The sequence below is a fragment of the Muntiacus reevesi genome, chromosome 3 (assembly GCF_963930625.1).
Source record: "Muntiacus reevesi chromosome 3, mMunRee1.1, whole genome shotgun sequence".
Taxonomy (NCBI): domain Eukaryota; kingdom Metazoa; phylum Chordata; class Mammalia; order Artiodactyla; family Cervidae; genus Muntiacus; species Muntiacus reevesi.
This window is the reverse complement of record NC_089251.1, coordinates 26,682,714-26,695,889: the sequence shown is the minus strand read 5'-3', so window position 1 is coordinate 26,695,889 and position 13,176 is coordinate 26,682,714. Positions and strand designations below refer to the sequence as shown.

At 34.9% G+C, this 13,176-nt stretch overlaps 1 protein-coding gene across 1 annotated transcript in view; it reads left to right on the top strand.

Annotated features, from left to right (window-relative positions):
* The window catches only part of WDR35 (WD repeat domain 35), a 52,212-nt gene that overhangs the window by 12,014 nt on the left and 27,022 nt on the right, over positions 1–13,176 (top strand). The window contains exons 5-11 of the mRNA XM_065928617.1: positions 404–532; positions 1,335–1,468; positions 2,320–2,485; positions 2,614–2,759; positions 5,946–6,071; positions 7,062–7,247; positions 10,237–10,297. Of these exons, the coding sequence (XP_065784689.1) occupies positions 404–532; positions 1,335–1,468; positions 2,320–2,485; positions 2,614–2,759; positions 5,946–6,071; positions 7,062–7,247; positions 10,237–10,297 (948 nt within the window). The remainder of the gene's footprint in view (positions 1–403; positions 533–1,334; positions 1,469–2,319; positions 2,486–2,613; positions 2,760–5,945; positions 6,072–7,061; positions 7,248–10,236; positions 10,298–13,176) is intronic.

Here is a 13,176-nt window from a genome sequence, read left to right as displayed (position 1 = left end):
TACTTATGAAGTAATTGTGGTTATTCTGTTTTTTCTTGGTTATTATGTGCACTCAAGAGTGGGAAAAATCAGTCTTTGAGAAAAATCACTCATTTTGGCCCTTTGGAAGCAAATGAAGTTTTATTTTTTAATTGATAGAAAAAAGAGAGAAAGGATAGGCATTTATTGTGTTTTATTGTGTTTTCTGTCATAATATTTGAAGCAATTATTAGTCAAGGCATGAGTTATTTTTTTCATCTTGTTCTGTTGGATTTGAAAATTTTGTAGTTTAGTGTCTTAGGTTGTGGAAAACTTTGCAGTTATTTGTCCCATAGTCTGTTTTATGGAAAGTTTCCAACTCTGAAGTACAGTTTATCAGATGTGAAAGTTTTGACTTGCCATTTGTTTTCCTTTGTGAATACAGGCTCTTGGTATGAGGAGATGATCAACAACAGAAATAAGTCAGTGGTTCGAAGCATGAGCTGGAATGCTGATGGACAGAAGATCTGCATTGTATATGAGGATGGGGCTGTGATCGTTGGTTCAGTGGATGGTAATGCATTTTGTACCTGGAGCTAAGGTCAAGATTTAGCTGAAGTTTTGATATTTAGAGGTTTAAATGTTATCATATATTAGCATTCTCACAGAAAAATAAATATGAAAAGAGAAAATAATTGCTGTACAATATGATGACATTTAAGAATCACTTATTTTAAGTCTTATTGTTTAGTCAGTAAGTCGTGTCTGACTCTTTTGTGACTCCATGGACTGTAGCCCACCAGGCTCCTCTGTCCACGGGATTTCCCAGGCAAGAACACTGGAGTGGGTTGCCATTTCCTTCTCCAGGGGATCTTCCTGACCCAGGGACTGAACCTGTGTCTCCTGCATTGGTAGTCAGAGGGACTAGATTGGAGAATAGGTTAGAGGGATTCACTTTAGATTGGTGTCTTGTTGGGGACATACCTCTTCCTTTGTATTAGGGGGCAAAGCCGGAAGAATAAGTGTGAATTCACTTATTTTCTGAATGTTTGAAAGTGCGGGGGATTTTTTTTTTGAAAGCTTATATTTTCTTTCCAAAGTAAAAGGTGAATTCTTCTGCTAATTGGGAGTAAGGTCCTGAGTCAGAATTTAGAAGAGAAGGGGAGAGTTGGAAACAGCTGCTATTTCAGATGCTTAGTAGAGTGTTTGGCACATAGTAGGTGCTCAGTGAATATCTAATGACTGAATAAATTAAACAACTGAATGCTGTGAAGACTGTGAGAGCCCTTTAGGGAAACAAAGATTTCTAGAGCAGTTGTTAGAGAAGCGTGACCTTGACATTTTAATGAAATAGTTATGTTTTATGTTTGTTTTAGGGAATCGCATTTGGGGAAAAGACCTGAAGGGTGTGCAGTTATGCCATGTAGCATGGTCCGCAGATAGTAAAGTCTTACTTTTTGGAATGGCCAATGGAGAGATACACATTTATGATAATCAAGGAAATTTTATTGTAAGTGTATATATACTTTTATTTTTACAACTTTGTATGCTTATTTTATATATCATTTTTATATGTTTACACACATTTATTTATTATGATAATTTGTGTAATCAAGATAGTCTTTAATTCAGGTTTTTTTTTCTTAGTTTGTTCTATTAAGAAAACATTGTGTTGCTTCAAGGTAAATTAGTGCTTTTAGTTCTGATTTTCTGGTAGCTGGAAGGATAAAACTGCAGTGTGTTGAAACTGAGGAATGATGGGTAGGATGATGTGAAGTTAACCTTTGTGTCTTCTAATACCCAAAGCCGAAGTTTACATGAGATATTTTTTGTAGCAAGGTATTAAAGCTTGTGAAAAGGATGGCAGGCTTATACAGTAAGGGACAAAAATCAGGTCCTGGAAAGAAGGCAAAATAGAATAGGCTAGGATAGAATCTCAAGGAAAGCTCTGGCTTTGTGAGATCTAGCTATGGCAGATCTCTGACCTTACTTATGGAGCAACTTGTTTTTAGTCAGGGTCAAGACATCACATGAATCCACTCAGTGGAAGTGATAATAACCAATATCTACATGACACTTTGCTATTTTCAAAGCACTTTTGTATACCTTTGATCATTTGAGTCTCACAAAACTCTGTGAACTTTTTTTTACTTTTTTTTTTTTAAATCCTCATTTTACAAATTAGGAAAACTGAAACTCAGGTGAAGTGATTCGTCCATGGTTGGTGAATCAGTAAGTGATGGAGCTTGCATTCAAAACCAGATTTTCACATTTCAGTGTTCCTTCTATAATAATACTCTGTTCACACTAATGATACTACTGTTTTCAAATATAAAATACTAGCGCACTGATTTTATTTAGATGAAAATGAAGCTGAACTGTTTAGTGAACGTCACTGGAGCCGTCAGCATTGCTGGGATTCATTGGTACCATGGTACAGAGGGTTACGTGGAGCCAGATTGCCCCTGCCTCGCCATCTGCTTTGACAATGGGAGATGCCAAATAATGAGACATGAGAATGACCAAAGTATGTAATTTTTCTTTTTTTTTTTTAAATGTGCAGAATTTAAAAATATATTTTAAAAAATTGTGCTTAAGATTGTAAAAAGTTCTCTCGGCTAAATATTTTACCATTAATTCCTTTTTTTGGACTAGATCCTGTTTTAATTGATACTGGCATGTATGTAGTAAGTATCCAGTGGAACCACACTGGCAGCGTCTTAGCAGTGGCAGGCTCCCAGAAGGTCATCACTCAGGATAAAGATATAAACATTGTGCAATTTTATACTCCATTTGGTGAGGTAAATGTCTCATTAAAGATTTTGTCTTTCTTTCTTTCCATTTAAATATGCAGTGAATAAGATAGGGGAAAAAAAGAATGGAGGAAGGGGTATACACTTGTCACTTGTTTTTGAAGGGGACATTTTAAATAAAAATGATCAACTATCAGGTGTATTTCTTTGATTAATATCCTCATATTATAAGCCTTCATTTTATCGTGGAATTTATTTTATAGTCTTTACATTTAGAAAACCACATGTTTCATGTAAAATCACTGGGGAATAGTTATTGAGAATATTTTCTCTGTAATATGCATATGCATCTTTCTCACAGGTGGTTTTTGAGTTGTTTTTAGTGTAATTTAGTAGTTTCAGATTAATTTTAGGGGGTTTTAATATGATATATTAAATGTGAATAGGTATTAAATATACATATCAGTCTGTCCTTCTCCCAAACTTCTGTTTCAATTTGTTGTGAAATAATTGCTTATTTTAAGAAAATCTATCTTAAGAATGAATCTTAGGTGTTACTACATTAAAAATAAATATATTTTAAAAAATAAATACTATCCTCAGTATTATTATTAATAAATTTAATTTTCAAAGAGAGGTTTCTTAAAGCAGTAGTAAATATCAAATAGGAGAATTAATATTTTATACACTTTAAATAATTTAGAAAGTGAGAACTTAGTAACTAATATAAGTTTTTACATATTTTATTTTCTAAACTTAGACTATATTCAGTTTCTTTTGGATATCCTGTTGGTTTTTATAAATTCACCACAAACTTCAATAATTTCTATTTTTGGCTATACCAAAGTCTGTACTAGTTGTTTTTACTGTGTTAGTTTTTTTTTTTCTGTATTTTAATAACTTCTGTCGGGATAAACAGTGGTGTCAGATGATGCTGAAAGTTACCTAGTAGAATGTTCTCTTGAGAGTAGGTGGTCTCTGTTCATTATCAGCTAATAATATTTCTGGTAGATGCTAAAAGCTAAGGAAAAACAAAAGCACAGTTCTCAAGGTTCCTAAATAATTAAAAATCTGAATTCTAGTTATCTCAGTGTTTATAGCTTTCTTTTAAATTCACGTTCTTTGTTGGTTATTTCTATCTGTTGCCATTGGCTTATTTATCACTGTATTTTATCAGCTTATTTTTGTTAGTTCAGTCTTCTCTAGGTATGATAACATGCATTCAAAGGCCCATATGCTTTATCTTGCAAATCACCATGTTATGTGTTAAATTGAAAACTCTAAGTGGCTTTTAGTATAGTTGTAATTAAAAATATCTAGCCTAGTCCTCAGGGTATTTGGTCACTTAATATTTTTTGAATAAGTGAATATATGAGGTATTTATTTTTGGATCTATGTTATTAGGAAGAACTTGGAAGGAACTTAACTAGAGATGTCAACTTAAGGAAAACCTCAGGGAAGAATTCACTTTTGATTCTGAGGGCTAGGCTCTTCTGGTCTTTTCAGTGTGGTCTTAGCTGTGGGAGGGGCTAACAGAGCGTGGGGTTTGTACTCTGGCCTGGCTTTGGCTTTGAACTGTTTCTACAGAGCTGTTCCCCTCAGAGAAGTCACTTAACCTCTAAGGCTCAGCTATCTTATTTCCTCAAGACTCTGCTGTAAACGCTAAAGGAGGTAGTGGTGGGAAAACGCCTACTGCAGGGCTCAGTGAGTGCTCACTAGAAGCCAGTTGTTGTCCTTGCTGCTGCCACCGCCTGCCATGTTGGCAGAGTGAGATGGCAACCTTCTTCTCATAGCGTGGGTGTCAGGACCAGGAGTCGTGTTGTGAGAGCCTGTTTCTCTCCTCTGGCTTCATACAGGTAGCAGGACAGATGGAGTGCACCCTCCTAGGTTAAAACTCCCCCCCTGCCCCCCATTGCATGCCATGGCAAAATGGAGTTTAATATATTAAATTTGATTTTAGAGCATATCTGCTTAAGAATAAGGGATACCAGTATAATTTATTAAAATTCTGGGGAGTATACTGTTTTGTGAAATACACATAGATTAAAAATGTTTTCTTTCTATGGCCACATTAAAAAGATCTTTGTATTGATCTTTTCCATTTTTTAATTTAACCTTTAAATATACTGTCAGTATACAAAGAAATTCATTTGATTACATTATACATTTATTTACTTGATAGATTTTTTTTTGTACTTGTTTACCAAAGAATCTATTAAGGAATAGGGAAATAAAAGTGAATATGAGCAAGTTAGCGCTGTCAAGTAGCTCACTGTCTAAATTCTCTGGAACCACAGAGGGAGGCAAGAAGGCAGGAAGTAATATTTAAGATGTATCTTAAAGGGTAAATAGGAGCACTCCAGGAGGACAAGGAATAGTTGGATGGGGGAGACTTGGGGAGAAGGATTTCAGGCAGAAGAGAGATTATATGGGCCAAAGGAATGGAGGCAGAGTAGTTCCCTTGTGAGGAGAACACGGTAATGATGGTTAACTTGTAGGGTATTGAACCACAGAGTTTTGGGCAAATGGGGGGAAGGCATTGTATACGATTCCAGAGAATGTGATGGTGGGTAGATACTGATTTTGAAAAAGTATTAAGCATTTTTAAAAGTAGACTAGGATATGATTGGATTGGTGTTCCAGAATGATAATCATGGTAGCAGGGATTGAATTGGAAGGGTGGGAATGAAAGAAGAAATAAAAGGTAAAACTTGTAGTTAGGAGGCTACTAGCTAGTTCAGTCAAGAAAGAAGGCAGTTACGATGAAGGAAAGGAGCGAAAGGCTGGGCATCTGGTTGGCTGTTGAGGGTGGGTGGGGGCTGAATAAGAGGCAGGACTTAAGGACTGAGTTTACTACTCCAGCATTTCATTGAATCTAAGATGCACAATTCTTTCCAACCCTAAATTGGAATGCATGTTAAAATCAAAGTTGTCCTATTTTAACTTACAGCAATGTGTTTTTCTTTCCTAAGTTGGACATAAAAATAAAGATGCATATTTAAATCTCTGGCATCTTAGATTTGATGAAATTTGATACTGAATTCTTTGGCTATAGTTTGTTAATTTCTCCTATCATACATTTGTTTTTCATTATAAAAATGGAAGGAAAATCACTTGAAGTATGTAACAACCTTTCATAAAATAATTTTTGTACTGCTTTTGATCTCCGTGAAGTGATAGGTGGTATTTTATTGAATTGCGATACTTTAGGTTAAATATAATTATTTTTTTCAGCATCTGGGTACTTTGAAGGTTCCTGGAAAGCATATGTCTGCACTATCTTGGGAAGGAGGTGGACTGAAAATTGCACTGACTGTTGATTCTTTTATATATTTTGCAAATATTCGACCTGATTATAAGGTGAGTATTAAGAGCAGTTGTAAAAAAAAAAGATGTTTTTTATTATATAATTTTATTATAGTTGAAAGTATAGTCTCTGTATTTTGTATATATTCATAGCCACTTTGTTTTAGAAAGCAGCTGAAAGGAGGCTTTTCAGTGTGAACACCGTAGAATTAGTAAACTAGTAAACTTTTCTGGAATACTATATATAAAGAGTACCAAGCGTGGTAAGTGTGCCGTGTGCTCCCCGAAACAATAGTAAAGACAATAATGTTGGCACTGAATATCAATTTATCCAAAATTATGTATAAATTTGTTGGGAAAGGGAAAGCTCTAAGTTCTGTAATCAATACACATATGATATGGAAAGCAAAACCAAAACAGTTTATAGCTAAAAGAGTTGTAAATGGCTACCCCGAGGAGGAAATTAGGCAGAGGGAGTCCTGCATTTTGTTTTTGTGTTAAATAAACCACGTAGAATTATTTGACTATGAACTATGTGCATATGCTACTCTGATAAAAAACAAATATAAAAAGTGTGGATGAGAGAAAAAAGGCAAAGCAACTGTCTTTGAATTTTGGCTTCAGGATTTGGAATTGAACTTCAGAAGGGATCACTCTTGCTGTTGTCCCCACATGGCTATTATTAACTATTGAAAAATCTGAAATTTTCACCACTGAAGCTTAAATCTTACAAATTAAAATGAGGAAAGTTAAGCCCAATTTGTTTTTGTAGTGCTTTTTTTTTTTTTTTTAAACTGTGTTTATTACTTTTAGACTTGTTATTTTAGTGAGAAGAGATATGAAGCTGAATATTCAATCCCTCTCTTTTGTTTCTAAAGAATTACTTTTGTCAGCACTGATAAACCACATACTGCAATATTTCTAGCGGAAAAAAATATAATGATGTGACTTTCCCAATGTTAATTGCTATTTCTCTCATCCTTTCTCTTCCCTCCCAACTTCCCTCCTTCTGTTCCCTCCCTTTCTTCCTTCCCTTCTTCCTAGTGGGGTTATTGCTCAAACACCGTAGTTTATGCTTATACTAGACCTGATCGTCCAGAGTACTGTGTTACCTTTTGGGATACAAAAAACAATGACAAGTATGTTAAGTATGTGAAGAGTCTCATTTCTATTACTACCTGTGGCGACTTCTGCATTTTGGCAACAAAAGCTGATGAAAATCACCCTCAGGTAGGTGTTCCTTGATATCTTAAAACTTAGATGGGTTTAACTACTTGGCTGAATTGGGCTCTAGTTATCTTCTCAAGCATAGCCTTTCTACTGGCAGGTACAGAAAGTATTGGGTCTATTGTCCAGGTCTGTCTAGACCTCTGTTTGGAGAGTTCTGTGACTCTATTGGTTCTCTGTCCCCTGATTTTTTTCTCTAATCAGTTAATCCATTGGCAGTTTATACTGACTGGTACTGAAGCTTTTTGTCTCTGAAATATATTTAAAATACCACAGTCCTTTTCCAATTTAAAATTCCATAAGTAGAAATGAAAAACCAGATGTCTAGTACAAAGGCTCAAGAAATTATGTAACAATGGCCATTTATAACAATTTAAATAGTTTTGACATTTAGAAATGTACTTTTATGTGGAGTTATATTGCTTTAAAAGTTAATGTCTCATAACATAAAATAAATAATATAAATAATGCCCTTAAAAAAAGTCTGCTAGTCGTTTAAATATTTGCAGAAGTATGAAAATTTTTCAAAAAAGGGCTACCGGTCTCTTTGATAAATTATTTTATCCCACTTAAAAAGCATAGAATTTTTAGTTGAAGGCAGCCATTTGAACAGTCACACTTGGCTCTGTTCTCTCCTGAAACTCACTGAAACAAAGGGAAAGGTATTTTTTAAAAAGCCACAAGCCTATAGGGTCCAGAAAGGGTGAGGAAACAGCAACATAATTTTGGAGTTTAGAGAGTAGGGGGATTAGTGGTGATTACCTTAGCAGACCCAGGAAAGTGGAATTCTGTCTCCATTAGTGGAGACAGGAAAAAAGCAACCAGTTTGTATCACAGAATCCCAGAGACATGGGACTTGATGGTGGTACCTAGTAAGAGACAGTGTGCAAGAGAGTACTTTGGGGGAAAATAAAAAGGGTGTATAAAGAAGCAGATTTCTAGATTCCCTCCCCCCTTGAGCCCCTGAACAGCTGCGCGTCTCACTCCCAGGGAGACTAGTTTGCCCTCCAGAGAGGATACAGTCTCTGCATTGAGGGGCGCTAAGCTTAGGGAAGGGTAGAGGGACTCTTGCTGAAAACAGGGCAGTTAAATGAATGCTACCCCAATCTTCTGTTCCCACTTGGTTCCAGAACAGATTTCATGGGATCAGGAATCATACTAGCATTTGACTTGTCAGCTTAGAATACTTTGGAGAATTGCTTTCAAAATTCTGAAGGAAAATGTTTTCCCACCTTGAATTCCATACCTTAGGTAAACAATTCATTAAATATGAGGGTGGAATAAAGACGTTTTTAGATGTACGAGATCACCAAAAATTTACCTTCTGAGCTTCCTTAACTTCGGAAGGTGCTTCAGGATATGGTTCACCAAAATGAAAAACCAGGAAAGAGGAAGAAACAAGTTCACCTGACGACCATGGGGAGGAGTGGTTCCAGGTGACAGTTCTGTATGTTCTGAGAGAGTGGATCACCAAAGGAGAGCAGGCCGCGTGGCTCCAGAGGAAACTCAGAATGAAATTAGTGCAATATTTAATGTGGCTGAGCTCCTGAGGGGAGACATATGTGACTGGGAGATAATGGGGGACTTGAGTTAGTATTAAATACAGAGAAAACTAAGCAAAGAGAAAAAAAATAAAGGCAGTTATCCACAACAGGAAAAGCAAAATATGCTTGAGAGGAAAATAAATCATGTTGTACCTGACTCAGCTGTGAACAGCATTTCTGGAGTCAAAATAATGTAGTCACTGAATTTTTTAAAAATTAAAGTTATTTAAAAAAAATTAAAATTATTTAAAAATTGAACTGTAATACCAGTGTAAGCCTTAAGTTCTGATATAACAAAATTATAGTGGAAAGATGGAGGGGTGAGAATGTGAGATGGAGGCTGGGCAAGAAGGGTGAAAGAGGGTCGCGTGCTTGGCTTTCCCAGTGGGTAGCGGTGCATGATGTCGCAAGTTGAAACAAAATGAAGCAAGAAGAAGCACTGTAAACTCGTCACTTACACTTGTGGAGGTAAATATCGAAAGAGTGAATTACAGGAGCTGACAGTAATTACTCTTGGGAGCAAGAAATGGGAAGTTGGGGGGATTTTATAAGAAATCTTATTTGGTTATTTAAACTATGAGCTGAGCATGTGAATGATAAGCTTGTAAAATACTTGTATTTTGTGGCAGTAAATAAGTTTAAGCAGTGGAAGAGTAAATCGTAATATTTTAGTATAATTTTTACCGTTTAGTTTATGTTTATGAAATTAAACAAGTTTTGAGACACTGAGAAAAGAAAACATCTGTGCATAAATAGAACATTGTGAGTGGGCTTGTTTGAAAATATTATTCTAATCTGAAAAACATCTGTATAAAATAGTATTCTTAGTACTAGATATGGAGGAGAAGACTAACAGCAAAAAATGAAATTATCATTAGAATTATCTTATATAAATTATACATTATGCTTGATTATTTTTCCTAATAGGAATCATTGATAGTTATTTGTGTATATGTTAATCATTAGCATTTTAAGTTATTTTCAGTGGGTTGGATTATGTTTTTTTTCCTGAATTAACTGAATTTCTCTGAATTTCTTATGTCATTTATATATTGCTTCAAAGGAGGAGAACGAGATGGAAACATTTGGTGCAATGGTAACAAATTAAGTTAGCCTTTATATAGCTGGTTATAGGATAAAAATTGGTTTTGAATATAGCTGATCAGCAATTTAGAAATACAAATAATGATATGTAGTCAGTGTACTTGTGTTTCTTAAATGGTCTCTTAAAAATCAGTGTTCCACTATATGTAGAAATCAGCCTTTGTTTAATTTTAGTTTATATTTCTTTATAATAGATTATCTTTGCTATTCTTTGTATTTAATTTTTATCAATTCTTTCTATGTTAGTGATACTTGAAAAAGAGATCAACATGGTTTGTTAAGCATTATTTCTTTTATTGTGCATAAGCAGGGGTTTTGATACTTTCTATTTTATTTGTTCACAGTTTGTGCTAGTTCTGTGTAATTCTATTGGCACACCTATGGATCCCAAATACATTGATCTTGGTAAGGAAATGTTGATATTTACTCCATCTTTATTCAAGTCTTAATTTGTAAACAAATTTTAAAATGTAACAGTGGTATTATTAACTAGGATGTTATTCTCTAAAACAAGGATGAGCATACTTCCTGGTGTGCTCGGTTCAGGTTCGGTACCAGTCTATGCCTGTTGTAGTAAAATCATTAGTGATGTCCAGTTTCACTCTCAGAAGGATCCTGCTTAGTACAATAGTTAGAAGTTTACTCTAGAATTCACAATAATCTCATGACTGCTATACTGCCATTATTTGCTTTTAATGGGAAATATAATTGTGTGAGGATTGGTATCCAATGTGATGATTAGTATGTAATAAGCCGAGGATTATAGAAAGAATTTTGCCCATGAAACCACTCTTATTACCAATAAACTGCTTGTAAATACCTCTCTTCCATAAAGAACACTTTAGCTGCTTGTGGAAGAGAGTTTTCCCTGTCCAGATTTTTCTGATGAAATCAGTATATTAATAGGAACAACATAAAAAATATTCCTGACTTTTTGTTTTCAGAAGACATTTGTTGCTTTAGATCTATCATTCCCTCTAATAGCTCTGAAAGTAACCATAAAAGTTTCCAAATCTTATTCTTAGTATTTTGTCAAAAGTGGTTAACAAATATTTTGTTGCCGTTTCACTATAACTTCCAAAATGATGTTTTTTAAGAGTATGCTAGTTTATTGGATATGGTGTTAGAAAAAATAGTAGGTTTCAAAAATTGAAAACTCATTGAATTATTGAATTATTTTCTCAATCTGAGAACTAGTCTTTTTTTTTTCATATTTCACATTGAGCCTTAACAATCAAATGTTAAACTCTGCCTTCTAAGTATTTTGCTAAGGACTTTGAGTAATACAAGCAAATGTAAAAAATACTTGGTGGTTTTGTTGCTAAGTCGTGTTTGACTCTTGTAACCCCATGGACTGTAGCCCACCGGCTTCTCTGTCCATGGAATTTTCCAGGCAAGAATACTGGAGTGGGTTTTCATTTCCTTTTCCAGAAGGTCTTCCTGATCCAGGGATTGAACTGGGGTCTCCTGCATTGCAAGCAGATTTTTTACTTACTGAGCCACCAGTGAAAAATACTTAGCTGGTCTCAAAGATTTTATACTCTATGTTTAGGGTCTTGGTAGCTCATTTTTAAGCATTGAAACCTTTCAACTTCTTATGTTCACTGTTAGGTTTGTTTATATGTTTCTCTATATTTATATATGTACATTAATGGTAATATTCTTTGTAAATATTAGTATTCTTTAGCTTAAAATTGTTGCAGACTCCTACCACATGAATATCTTCTATTTATTAAAAATATGAGGCTTAAATGTAAAGGATAAATTATGTCAATCTTCAGATTATATGTTTTTTCTTTTTAATATCAAAAGTTTTAATATAGAATCATAAGGATGATAGGGTTAGCTTCAAAGTAATTTTAATCACAGGCAGTCTGTGTTTTAATAAAGCCAGATGTAAATCCTTTACCTTCAAAAAATGGCAAATGCTTGAGGGCATGATTATTTGTATTTTTGAGTCTTGAAACTTTTTTATCTTGTGGTCTTGCTGGCTGAAATTTTAACAAGCAGTTCTTTCACTGGTCTGCAGTAAACCCAGCCAAAGACTCAACATTTTTGTTTCATACATATCCTGTAAAATTCCTTTTTAAAGTTTTTATGCCAAATTTTCCTGAGGACTGGAGGCTGAAGCAAAAAAAAGTATTTAACTGATATTGTCCTAGGAAGTATAATTTTTGTCATCTATTCTTCCTGAAAGCCTCTGTAGAAACTTTGAAGAAGAACATTGTATATTATTATATATTATATAAAGTTTAGTTCTGTTGTACTGTACTTATAAGAGCCAGATACCATTTGGGGGACCTCTTCTTTTGAGCCCTTAATTCCTTCTGTGTGCTTCTGTCCAAAGTACTTACTCTGCACTGTGATTATTGATTTTCTTGTCTATTTTCCGTACAAGATTTTGAGCTTCCTAAAGATCTGTCTACATTGTTTCATTTCTGTATCCCCACTGCCTACCACTGTGCTTGCCCAGTAACAAATGTTTATTGAATGTATAGAAGTATTTAAAAGAGAATCTATTTATTTAGCAAACGGCCAATGAGCATATACTGTCTCAGGTACTGTACTGGGTACAAGGAGTGATGAGAAGTTAATTCTCACATTTCCTGTGGGATGTCTAAACAGAGAATTAAAATATAGTTCATCTATTGAACAGTGACTCTTTCTCCCCTGCTGCGTCCTTGATATCGTGCAAGGTGCTGGCTGAGTGGATATCCGTGCATAAGGACATTAGGGATACTTTCTCTGCTTAGAGAAGCTTTCATTTGAGCTGAGTTCTGAAGGATGGATATTTCTTCGAGTGACATGTAAAGAAGAAGAAACAGCATTTTCAGAGGAGTGAAGGCATGAAAAGTGCCTGAAAAGTACCAGTGACCTGTGCCGCAGCCGTAGTGGGGAGAGCACGTAAGAGCTTTCTGATCTTGGCCTGCAGCTCATGCACTAGTCTCCTGTATATGCCGGCGAGAGGTAACGATGAAAGTCGTTCAGTGCACGTTCACTTTACCAGCTCTTTAAAAGGCTGAGCAATGAATAGGTAGGAAAGTGGGGGAACATTACGATGCAGACATTTATTTCAGGTCTCGGCATTAAAATATAATGCTACAAGCAGGTTTTATTTATATGTGAATTCCTAGATTGTTTTATTTTACATCGTTGCTTGGCTGGTAACTACTACCTATTAGGGTTACAAGTTTCAATTAATGGAAGCGGAATTACTTTCTTTAACATTTTTTTCTAGTAATCTTTACAGAGATTTCAAATTTGTTTTTTTCCAGATATTGAAT